The sequence below is a fragment of the Tursiops truncatus genome, chromosome 19, assembly GCF_011762595.2.
Source record: "Tursiops truncatus isolate mTurTru1 chromosome 19, mTurTru1.mat.Y, whole genome shotgun sequence".
Classification (NCBI taxonomy): domain Eukaryota; kingdom Metazoa; phylum Chordata; class Mammalia; order Artiodactyla; family Delphinidae; genus Tursiops; species Tursiops truncatus.
In genome coordinates this window covers 27,679,394-27,691,654 of record NC_047052.1, presented here as the reverse complement: position 1 = coordinate 27,691,654, position 12,261 = coordinate 27,679,394, and the positions used below count along the sequence as shown (strand labels likewise).

At 46.4% G+C, this 12,261-nt stretch overlaps 1 protein-coding gene across 12 annotated transcripts in view; it reads left to right on the top strand.

The window, feature by feature from the left end:
- NLRC5 (NLR family CARD domain containing 5) overlaps positions 1-12,261 on the top strand; it is a 92,656-nt gene that overhangs the window by 30,546 nt on the left and 49,849 nt on the right. For all 12 annotated transcript variants that reach the window (XR_012327866.1, XR_012327867.1, XR_012327868.1 and 9 more), the window contains 5 exons: positions 2,512-2,596; positions 2,958-3,069; positions 6,204-6,511; positions 7,317-7,376; positions 11,398-11,466. Coding sequence is in view for 9 of the 12 variants with exons in the window: in XM_033845687.2 (XP_033701578.1) it covers positions 3,050-3,069; positions 6,204-6,511; positions 7,317-7,376; positions 11,398-11,466 (457 nt within the window). In the remaining 3 variants the exon portion in view is untranslated. The remainder of the gene's footprint in view (positions 1-2,511; positions 2,597-2,957; positions 3,070-6,203; positions 6,512-7,316; positions 7,377-11,397; positions 11,467-12,261) is intronic.

Sequence of the window (12,261 nt, the reverse complement as noted above, 5' to 3'; positions counted from 1 at the left end):
TCATGAGGGCTGCATCCTCATGACCTAATTACCTCTCAAAGGCTCCATCTCCAAATACCGTCACACTGCAGATTTAAGCTTCGTCATATAAGTCTGGGGGGAACACAAACATTCAGTCCATAGCAAGGCTTTATTTCAGTTTGCTCATGCTTCTCTCCATTTCTTCTGTTAGAATTTGACAGTTTTCTTTTTAAAAAAGCCATTATTACCTCAGTAGCTCTTCAACAGGCCGTGTTTTTTTTTTCCTTGTTTCTAACTACAGTACTTTTCTCTGTTATATTAGAATATGCTCTCCTTTTTAAAAATTTATTTTATGAAATGTAGTTGATTTACAATGTTGTGTTAATTTCTGCTATATGGCAAAGTGATTCAGTTATACATACATACATACATATATATATATATATATATATATATATATATATATATATGGTCTTTTTCCTATAATTTTCCATTATGGCTTATTATAGGATATTGAATATAGTTCCCTGTGCTATACAGTAGGACCTTGTTGTTTATCCACTCTATACTAATAGTTTGCATCTGCTAATCCCAAACTCCCAGTCCATCCCTCCCCCACCACCCCTCCCCCTTGACAAACACAAGTCTGTTCTCTGTGAGTCTGTTTTGTAGATAAGCTCATCTGAGTCATATTTTAGATTCCACATAGAAGTGGTATCATATGGTATTTGTCTTCCTCTTTCTGACCTACTTCACTTAGTATGATAATCTCTAGTTGCATCCATGTTACTGCACATGGCACCGTTTCATTCTCTTTTATGGCTGTGTAGTATTCCAGTGTGTGTGTGTGTGTGTGTGTGTGTATACATGAATATATACATATATGTGTGTGTGTATATACATATATATACATGTGTGTGTGTGTGTGTGTGTGTGTGTGTGTGTGTGTATATATATATATACACCACATCTTCCTTATCCATTCATCTGTCGATGGACATTTAGGTTGTTTCCATGTCTTGGCTATTGTGAATAGTGCTGCTATGAACATGGGGTGCGTGCATCTTTCTGAATTATAGTTTTGTCTGGGTATATGCCTAGGAGTGGGATTGCTGGATCATATGGCAAGTCTATTTTAGTTTTTTGAGGAACCTCCATATTGTTCTCCATAGTGGCTGCACCAGTTTACAACAGTGTAGGCGGGTTCCCTTTTCTCCACACCCTCTCCAGCATTCATAGACTTTTTAATGCCGGCCATGCTGACCGATGTGAGGTGGTACCTCACTGTAGTTTTGATTTGCATTTCTCTAATAATTAACAATGTTGAGCATCTTTTCATGTGCCTATTGGCCATCTGTGTATCTTATTTGGAGAAATGTCTATTTAGGTCTTCTGCCCAGTTTTTTTTTTTTTTTTTTTGCGGTACGCGGGCCTCTCACTGTTGTGGCCTCTCCCATTGCGGAGCACAGGCTCCGGACGCGCAGGCTCAGTGGCCATGGCTCACGGGCCCAGCCGCTCCGCGGCATGTGGGATCTTCCCGGACCGGGGCACGAACCTGCGTCCCCTGCATCGGCAGGCGGACTCTCAACCACTGCGCCACCAGGGAAGCCCTTCTGCCCATTTTTTGATTGCATTTTTCATTTTTTTGTTATTGAGTTGTGTGAGATATTTGTATGTTTTGGAAATTAAGCCCTTGTCCGTCACATTATTTGCAAATATTTTCTCCCAGTCCGTAGGTTGTCTTTTCGTTTTGTTTACAGTTTCCTTTGCAGTACAAAAGCTTGTAAGTTTGATTAGGTCCCATTTGTTTATTTTTGCTTTTATTTCTCTTGCCTTGGGAGACTGACCTAAGAACATTGGTACGATTTATGTCAGAGAGTGTTTTGCCTATATTTTCTTCTAAGAGTTTTATGGTGTCATGTCTTATATTTAAGTCTTTAAGCCATTGAGTTTATTGTTGTGTATGGCGTGAGGGTGTGTTCTAACTTCATTGATTTACATGCAGCTGTCCAACTTTCCCAGCACCACTTGCCGAAGAGACCATCTTTTCCCCATTGTATATTTTTGCCTCCTTTGTCAAAGATTAATTGACCATAGGTGTGTGGGTTTATTTCTGGGCTCTCTATAGAATGTGCCCTCTTGGTGTGGATTGATCTAAAGTCTGGAACTTTGTTGTTACATTCCTCATACTTTGGAGATAATCAGTGCACACTACTCTCATCTTTTGCCTTTCTTCCATTCTTCCGTGTACTTTTTAGCCATCTTTTTTCTTCTCTATTCCTTATTGTTAGATGAGATCTCTAAAGCTGTATTACGTAGGCATTTGTGCCAGAGCATCATTTTATCTTATTTTTTATTGAGATATAGTTGATGTACTATGTTATGTAAGTTACCTGTGTACAACATCATGATTCACAATTTTTAAAGGTTATACTCCATTCATAGTTATTATAAAATATCAGAGCATCATTTTATTGTCCTCTTGGTGAGATAGTGATCAATGCCTCTGGGTTTTCTCATTAAGAAAAATGTTTGCTCTTGATTATTTAGAAACTTCCTCATGACGTATTAAGAGAGAAGACTGCACATGCTAACCTCTTTGGAGTTTTATTAGGAAAGGAAGCTGACATCTGTGGTAAGGATTATTCCATTTTCATCCAATAAATTAGCTGTAATAAGTCTGCTGAATTTGAGGAGGCTGCAGTGACGTCACTAGTCACTGTAAGGAGAATGTTCAAGTTGGAAGAGGAAGAGGGGCATCCTCTGGGCCAGATACGGCGGGAGGTGACACCAGGGAGGGCTGGGCTGTGAACAGTCCAGGGACAAAAAGAATCTTGGTTGGGGAAGAAGAAGATCTGTACCTGAAGACGAGGAGACTGTTTCTGGGTCTCTGTCCTCAGCGGTGTCAGGGGTATAGGGGTCAGTGCCTTCTTTACAGAATTCCTCTTGGAACTTGGAATAATGATGGGGAGAGTGCACTGTCTCCTCTCTCTTAGGGGCCTGTCCTATGGAAAGAACCTGAAAATCCAGCTCAGGGACTCGGCCCAGGAACCCATGAGACCCTCTCTGTGGACATCCTAGAACATCTATGATGAACCAGGAAGCCAGGTAGGTGATCGTTCCCCTTTGCCTCCTCTCTTTCCCTCCCATCCACTCCTTCATCCCCCACCCTCCTACTGCCGAGACTGCACCCTACTGCTCCCTGGACTGCCCCCAATATAGCAAAGTTACCCTTAGTCACCCTTCAGCATGAGCGTGAGAATCATCAGACACAGAACGTCAGCAAGGACCTGCGTCAGCCTCTACCCTTTTCATGGATGGTGTGACCAAGGCCCTGACAGAGAAGAGATTTGCTCATATTAAGAGTGTATCAGGGCTTCCCTGGTGGCGGCACAGTGGTTGAGGGTCCGCCTGCCGATGCAGGGGACACGGGTTTGTGCCCCGGTCCGGGAAGATCCCACATGCCGCGGAGCGGCTGGGCCCGTGAGCCATGGCCGCTGGGCCTGCGCGTCTGGAGCCTGTGCTCCGCAAAGAGTGTTATCAGTTAAGATAAGCTAGTGTATGCTGCAGTAACAAACAACCTCCAAAGTCCCCGTGGCTTATGACAACATAAGTTATTTCCTGGTCTCAGTTCTTGTCTAATATGAATCGACTGGGGCCTCTAGTCCACATTATCCTCTTTCCCGGACCCAGGCTAAAGGAACAGCCGAGATCTGGAACTGCTGGCCACTGTGTTAGAGGAAAAGAGAGAACAAGGTGAACTTCTGCACAGACATGACGTGGGTCATTCTTTAGCATATTTCATTGCCAAAGCAAGTTTCGTGGCCATACCCAGTTTCAAAGGGGCAGGGAGATGCAATCCAACCAAAGGCCTAGAAAGAGAGTAGCTGTGAACAGCCCTAATTCTGTGAACAGAGAATTAGTTACAGAGCTGGGACAGGCACACCCGTCTCCTAACTCTGGGGCTGAAGCTCTTTCTACTATGAACCTCTGTCTCCAAGGCTATTTCCCACAGACTTTCACAATGACCAATAATAATATAATGTGCTTTTTCTTCCAGGGATGGTTATTTTTAAAGAGCTTAAGGTCTTACCCCCAGGGGATAGAGCACTCATGGTGGAAACAATGGCATCATGTTAGACTGTCTAGAGGGGAAATTTGAATTTGAAGGACTTTCCCAGAAATTATACCATCCAGGCACTCCTCACTTCCGCCTGGCACCTTGCTGCCCTGGATGATTTCTTTATGGGCCATATGATTTTGGACATTAGAGCCCAGAAAAGAAACTGTACCCTAGGCCATGTTCACATCCTTGTGCCAAGATCACACAAAGGGCAGGGATTAGCCCTTGTCTGGTGCCACCTAGGGATCTCAAGCCTTGGAAATTTACTGGCCTGAGAGGTAAGAAATCTCAGTTCTGAGCCTGGCCCTGCCATGGACTTGTATGATGACCTTGGGCATGTCCTTTACCCTTCCTTGGCCTAGTCTTTCCATCTCTTCAGTGGGAATGGTGATCCCTGCCCATGCCATAGATGTGAGCATGTTTCATGAATTCTAAAGCCCTGTGCCTGAGCAAGGAGTTGTTGCTATTAGTTTAGTTGGGGAAGGATGACCAGAGGGGCTGGGGACATGTGCCCAGTAGGCCTCTGCCGAGGGTCAAGGGAGAAGCTGGGGTCTGAACCCCAGGACACATGGTCTTTGCCCCAGCCTCTGGGAGTTGGTATGGCTGGACCCTGGGCAGGCCTCCTACCTTTTTCAGAGTTAGAAGTGGAGTCTCTGGAATTGTGATAATTAGATGAGACACATAAAGCACGTAAAACAGTGCCTAACACATAGTAAGTGCTTTCTGAGTGCTTGCCTCTATTATTAAGGAAATAGTACCAGAAAGTACATTTGGAAATGTTATAGTATATTCTACTGTATTATGGATAACCAGTTAGTTAATCTCCCACTGTTGGATATTTAGGTTGCTTCCAATTTTTTATTTTTTTTATTTTTTTATTTTATTTTATTTTTTTGCGGTACGCGGGCCTCTCACTGTTGTGGCCTCTCCCGTTGCGGAGCACAGGCTCCGGACACGCAGGATCAGTGGCCATGGCGCACGGGCCCAGCCGCTCCGCGGCATGTGGGATCTTCCCGGACCGGGGCACGAACCCATGTCCCCTGCATCGGCAGGCGGACTCTCAACCACTGCGCCACCAGGGAAGCCCTTTTATTTATTTATTTATTTATTTTTGCTTCCAATTTTTAACTATTAAAAATAATCCTGCAGTGCACAGCTTTGTAACTAAAAATTCTGTGTACCTCCATGATTGTTTCCTAAGGCTAGAGTGTTAGAAATGGAATTGCTGAATCAAAGGGCCTACAGACTTTTTAGGCTTTCACTACATGTGTCCCTTGCCTTATATTAGTACTCCTACCAGCAGGTTGTTTGAGAGTTCCAGTTTAGAAGGGGAGAATTTGCTTAGAGAGAGAGAGGAGGTGGTCGGTATTAGCTAGGATTGTATTTCACTGTGAATAGCAGAAAGGCCCAAGCAACAGGGGTTTACACAGAATAGAAATGTATTTCCTTGTCATGTAATAGAAATTCAAAGTCAGAGAGTCCAGGGCAGGAAAGCTTTACCCTCCGTCTTCCTCAGTATTGGCTTCTACCTCATAATCCAACATGGCTGCCCAAGTTTCAGTCATCACATCGGCATTCCACCCAACAGGAAGAAACAAAGAATGATATACAACATTTCCGCCTATATCCCATTGGCCCAAATTTAATTACATGGATACATCTAACTACAAGGGAGGCTGAGAAATATAGTCTATTCCAGATGACCAGGGAATATTCAGGGGTTCTAGTACTAAGGAAGAAGGGAAGAACAGATTTTGGGGGACAGCTAGTTGTCTCTGCCATGAGCTTAGCTCACACAGAGAGCAGCACAAATGGGTCCATGGAAACAAGAATGAATTAAAGCATCATCAGGGCATTATCCACGGGGGATGAACTAGACCATTCCAGAGCCAATACATAGGCACAGATTAATTTTGCAAAGGATGCAGAAGAAGGAGATTAATTTCTGGGACCGAGCTCTGGGCAACAGCATTGAGACTCCACGGAGAGGACACTTCTTTGTCTTCTGTGTCTGTCTCTTCTCTTCCCCTCAGATGTAGGGGGTGGTTTGTGACTTCCCCTCTTGGCTTCCCCCCAGCTGAGTTGTCCCCCAGCTCACCTGCCTACCTGGTCCCTGCAGGGCCGGGCTGCTCACGGACCCCATCAGCCTCCAGCTGGGCACCGAGAACCTGTGCGGATGTCTCGTGAGGCTGCTCAGCAAAGACCCAGAATGGCTGAGCGCCAAGGTGAAGTTCTTCCTCCCCAACATGGACCTGGGCTCCGGGGACCAGTCCCCAGACCCCACACAGAGGGTCATCCAACAACTCAGCAAACTGCACACCCAGGGTCAGAGCACCTGGCAGGAGTTCATCCACTGCGTGTGCATGGAGCTGGACGTACCACTGGAGCTGGAGGTGCCGTTGCTGAGCATTTGGGGCCACGGAGATGGTAAGAGTGGCCGTGAGAAGTGGGGAGCCAGAGAGGCCCAGGCGAGGCCAGGACCTGTCTGGCTCAGAGACAGCATGGCCAAACCAGGAACAAAATTCCATGTTTCTGCGCACCTGCCGGAGCAAATGCCCTAACACCACCAAATCCACTGGGGACCTGGAAGACTCTTCCTTCCACCTTGTACCACCCCAGTTGCCCAGAAAGGCAGGATGCACAGAGAGAAAGGACCAGGTGACTTCTTCCTGCCAGGAAATTCCAAATAGCCTGTAACACCCAAGAGGTTTCTTTTCACAATGCAGTCAGAAAGTCAGAGAGAGAGCCCTCGGACTACTGCTTCTGCGCAGGCTGACTGAACTCTGTTCTGTCCAGCGAACGTTTCTTGGGCTCTTTCTATTTACACAGCACCGTGGGGAAGCACAGAACACTGAGAGGTGACGGTGTTCTTGGAGAGAAAGTGAGAACTTACTCAAGCACTCTACAAGGCAGAGTGCAGGGCAGGCGGGGAGGCACAGTGTACACACGCATGGATACACACGTACGTGCATGCGCACAAGCAGGCATAAACGCGTGTGCGTGCACACGCATACCTGTATGTGCACAAACCTTTAGATACGCACACGTGTCTGCCCCCAGCTGCCTTCAAGGCTCACCACCAGCTGTGCCCTCCACAGATCACTGAGTGTAGATTCCTCCCTTGCTGGGAACCCAGCCTGAGGGATGAGCCCAGAGCCAGACATGGGGCCAGAGCTGGTCCCAGGGCATCCTAGCACATGCCCATAGCATATTATCTCCTCCCCTCTTCCAGGCTTCCCCAGGCAGCTGGACATTGGCGAGGAAAGCCAACCAGACTCTCAGCTCCACCCTGGTAAGGCCCGGGGCTGGGGAGTGGGAGTGGGGGTGAGCACGCGAAGTCCACCTCAAACCCAGAGCAGGCTGGTGGTGGCTGGTCACAGCCGTTTCCCATAAACCAGCCTCCTCATCCTTGGACCCATCTGCACGCTTCCCAGGTCCCTCACCACGACTCCCAGCCTCACCCGCACCCCCTCTCTGCCCCTCAAGGCTTTGCCCTGTCCTGATACATGTTCCCAGGAGTCTAACCTGGAGCCTCCTGGGAGAGTCTGAAGTTGTCAGCCCTTGACCACGGCCAGAATCCCCTCCCTGGTTTCACTAGGGGAAGCCCGTTCTCACTTCCCTGTCCCCAAGCCTCAGGGCCTCGTGCTCCAACCCCACAGACTCAGGCCCCTCATCATTCAGACACCCGCAGGCCTGACACTAACCCACAAACTGCCGTCCACACCCAGGGAGCCTCTGACTAATTTTCTGACGGAGCGCAGCGAGCTCAGCGATCAGATGGTCCGCCTCACTGATTCATAGGCCACACTCTGTTCAGAATCTTTCTTTTGTTTTTCTTTTTACTGTGGTAAATTACATGGAATCAAATTTACCATCATGACTACTTTTGAGTGTACAGTTCAGTGTATTAAATACACTCTCATCATCATGCCACCACCACCATCCATCTCCATAATTCTTTTCATCTTGTAAAGCAAACTCTACCCATTAAACAATAACTCTCCATTCACCCCTCCCCCAGCCCCTGGTAACCACCATTTACTTTCTCTCTCTATGACTTTAGCTACTCTAAGTACGTTGTATAAGTGGAATCATACAATATTTGTCCTTTTTGACGGGCTTATTTCGCTTAGCATAATGTCCTCAAGGTTCATCCATGTTGTAGCAAGTGTCAGAATTTCCTTCCTTTTTAAGGCTAATATTCCACTGTATGTGTAAATCACATTTTGCTTATCTATTCATCCTTCGATGGACTCTTGGGTTGTTTCCATATTTTAGCTATTGTGAATAATGCTGCTATGAATATGGGTAAACAAATATCTCTTCAAGACCCTGCTTCAATTCTTTTGAATATATATCCAGGATCCAGGGTCATATGTCAACTCTATTTTTAATTTTTTGAGACACCTCCACAGTGTTTTCCACAGAAGCTTCACCATTTTACATTCCTACCAACAGTGCACAAGGGTTCCAGTTTCTCCACATCCTCACCAACACTTTTTGTTTTCTGTTTTTTTGATAGTTGCCATCCTAATGGGTGTGAGGTGGTATCTCATTGTAGTTTTGATTAGCATTTCCCTAATGATTAGTGATTTTTTAAAATTTATTTATTTATTTATGTTGCACTGGGTCTTAGTTTTGGTATGCGAGATCTTTAGTTGCAGCGTGCAGGGTCTTTAGTTGTGGTGTGCGGACTCTTAGTTGTGGCATGAGGGACATAGTTCCCCGACCAGGGATCGAACCCGGGCCCCCTGCATTGGGAGTACGGAGTCTTACCCACTGGCCCACCAGGGAAGTCCCAATGATTAGTGATGTTGAGCGCCTTTTCATGTGCTTATTGGCCGTTCATATATCTTTTTTGGAGAAATGTCTGTTCAAGTCCTTTGCCCATTTTGAATTGGCTTCTTTGGTTTTTTGTTGTGGAGTTTTAGGAATTCTGTCTATATTATGGATATTAATCCCTTATCAGATATATGTTTTACAAATATTTTCTCCTGTGGGTTGCCTTTTTACTCTGTGGGTAGGGTCTTGTGATGTATGATTTAAAAAATTTTTATGAAGTCCAATTTTTCTATTTATTCTTTTGATGTCTGTGCCTTTGGTGTCATCTCCAAGAAATCATTGCCAGTCCCGGTGTTGTACACTTTCATCTTATGTTTGCTTCTAAGAGTTTTATTGTTTTAGGTCTTACATTTAGGCCCTTGATCCACTTGGAGTTAGGTTTTGTATTTGGTGTTAGGTAAGAGTCCAACTTTATTCCTTTGCATGTGGATATCCAGTTTTCCCAGCACCATTTGTTTAAAAGACTGTCCTTTCCCCCACTGAATGGTCTTGGCACCCTTTCAAAAATCACTTGACCATATAGGTGAGGGTTTATTTCTGGGCTGTCTATTCTATTCCATTGGTCTTTATGTCTGTCTTTATGCCGGTACCACACTGTTTTTGATTATTGTAGCTTTGTAGTAAGTTTTGAAATCAGGAAGCGTGAATCCTCCAGTTTTGTTCCTTTTCGGGATTATTTTGACCATTTGGGGTCCCTTGAGATTCCACGTGAATTTTAGAATGGGCTCTATTTCTGCAAAAAAAGGCATTGGGATTGTAATAGAGATTGCATTGAATCTGTAGGTCCCTTTGGGTAATATTGAAATTTTCAACATTATTAAGTCTTCCAATTCACAAACATGTGTTTCATTTATTTATGTCTTCTTTAATTTCTTTCAGCAACATTCTGTAGTTTTCATTGTACAAATCTTTCACGTCCTTGGTTAAGTTAATTCCTAAGTATTTTGTTCTTTTTGATACTACTGTAGATGGAATTAGTTTGGTCATTTTCTTTTCAGATTGTTCATTGTTCATGTATAGAAATGTAACTGACTTTTTTTTTTTTAACATCTTTATTGGGGGTAACTGACTTTTGTGTGTTGACTTTATATCCTGCTACTTTGCTGAATTCATTTATTAGTTTTAACAGCTTTTTTGTGGCTGTCTTTGGGGTTTTCTGCGTATAAGATCTGATCATCTGCAAACAGAGATAAGTTGACTTCTTTTTTCCAATTTGGCTGCCTTTTATTTCTTTTTCTGGCGTAATTGCTCTGGCTAGAGCTGCCAGTTCTGTGTTGAGTTGAAGTGGTGAATGCAGGCATCCTTCCCTTGTTCCTGATCTTAGAGGAAAAGCTTTCCGTCTTTGACCATTAAGTATGATGTTTGCTGTGGTTTCAGAACCTTTATTTCTATAGAAATATTGACTTTTTACTTATATCTGTGCATGGCTATAACAGAAAACATCCATCCCGTAATCCTAGCTCCCCAATAAATCAAAACTGTTTGATACCTGGTCCCTCTGTCCCTTATCACTGAGCTGGAATACTTGTCACCTGGCTGTGACCAGGCCTGGTTGATATTTAGCTAGTGAGTCCGTTATTAGTAAAAGACTCGTTAAAATATTGAAATACAAGGGGGAATTCCTTGGTGTTCCAGTGGTTAGGACTCAGTGCTGTCACTGCCGAGGGCCCAGGTCCAATCCCTGGTCGGGGAACTAAGATCCTGCAAGCCGCTCAGTGCCCCCCAATATATCTTACACTGATTCCAGCCCCTCTTCGGGACCCCTGGGTTTCCCTGCAGACCAGCATCTAAAAGTTTAACACCTGGCGGGGCAAGAGACCTGCTCCAGCGGCCGTTCTGATTGATCGCCAGTGCCTGGCTGTAGGAGTGTCCTGCTTTACTTCTTAAAATTCTTCCATAGCCCTCTTTCTTTCTTCCTCCCCTCCTTTCTGTCTCCCCTTCCTTCTTGTTCTCCTTCTTCCTTTCCCAACCTCTTCTGAAAGGTATTCAAGTGACTCTTGAAAATCTATGCAACCAGACAAGAACTCATGAAACTAGTAAGAGAAGTGAGGAAGTTTGGAAGATGTGGAAAAAAGGGGATAAAACACACCGGTACAGGAGGGAGGGCACAGGCCTGACGATGCCTCGTGGAAGCTCCACTTTTCCAACCAGCAGTGCCCAGGGCTGGGTGCTTTCCAAGCCGTTTAGTGCTTGAGGCTGTTGGCTGTGGGCCCTGCTTCCTGCATTCTGGGCTGGGAGATGCCCAGGCCCAGAGCCTCCAACCCTCTCACTTGGGCCTGGGACCCCTCTGCAAACAGGAACTGATGCTGGTGCAGCCTTTGCCTGCCGTCTGCCTTCACTCAGTCCCTGCGCGTGGATATACTTGTCTGGCTGCTGCCTGTCTGTGGAATGGAGCTCCCTGAAGATGCTGGCTACCCCCTCAGCCCAGGCCCCCAGACCTCACCCCTTACTCCTCCCTTCATCCTTTCCAGGCCTCAAGCGGCCTCATCAGAGCTGTGGGTCCTCACCTCGCCCAAAGCAGTTCAAGAAGCAGGAGCAAGGTGGGTACCAAGGTGGCGGCGGGGCGGGGGGGGGGGGGGGTCCGAACACTGGATTGGATTGCCTTGGGGCAAGGACACAGATCCTGGACTCTGTCCCCTGATAACAGGCTTCCAGTCATGGGCCCCCTGACTCTTGTCTTCCAAGCTCCCAGGAGGGAAGAAGAGGAGGTCCTGGGTGGGCAGAGGAGAGAGCTAGGTCTGGTAAGGAAGCACCTTGCCCAGTGGGCCACAGCGGGGCTTCTCCAGAGACGGCTCAGCTGAAGGAGCTCAAAGCATCCCAGCAGGTCGCAGCTTCACCATCCAGGCTTTCCCGGGGATACTCCCATGTCCTCAGGGTTGAGGGAGCTCCAGGGATGTAAACAGCATGACCTCAGAACTGGGCTCCCATTGGCCAGTTTAGGGCTGAGCTGGATAGCAAGGCAGAAGCCTTGGGGGCCCCTGGGAAGACATGGGGGCTGCTGTGGACCGGTCAGGCCGGGACAGAAACTTCTGTCATTCTCCACCAGTTGTCCCACCAGCTGGGAAACCCAGCCCCATGGGGCATAGCCAGAGGATTCACAGCTGGTCAGAGGATTCATATCTGTATAAAATAGGACACTATGTCAGGCACCCCCCCAGCAGGGGTATCCAGTGTCCCCCAACAGTGGCCCCGGGCCCTCCCCTGGGCCACCCAAGATCTCCCAAATGACCCAGCAATTAAAGTCAACACCCGGCAATGTAGGTTTTGACTATTGACCAGCTTCCGCAGTTCCGATTGTCCAGTGCCTGGGCCCACAGCGTGTTAGTGGTCATCGT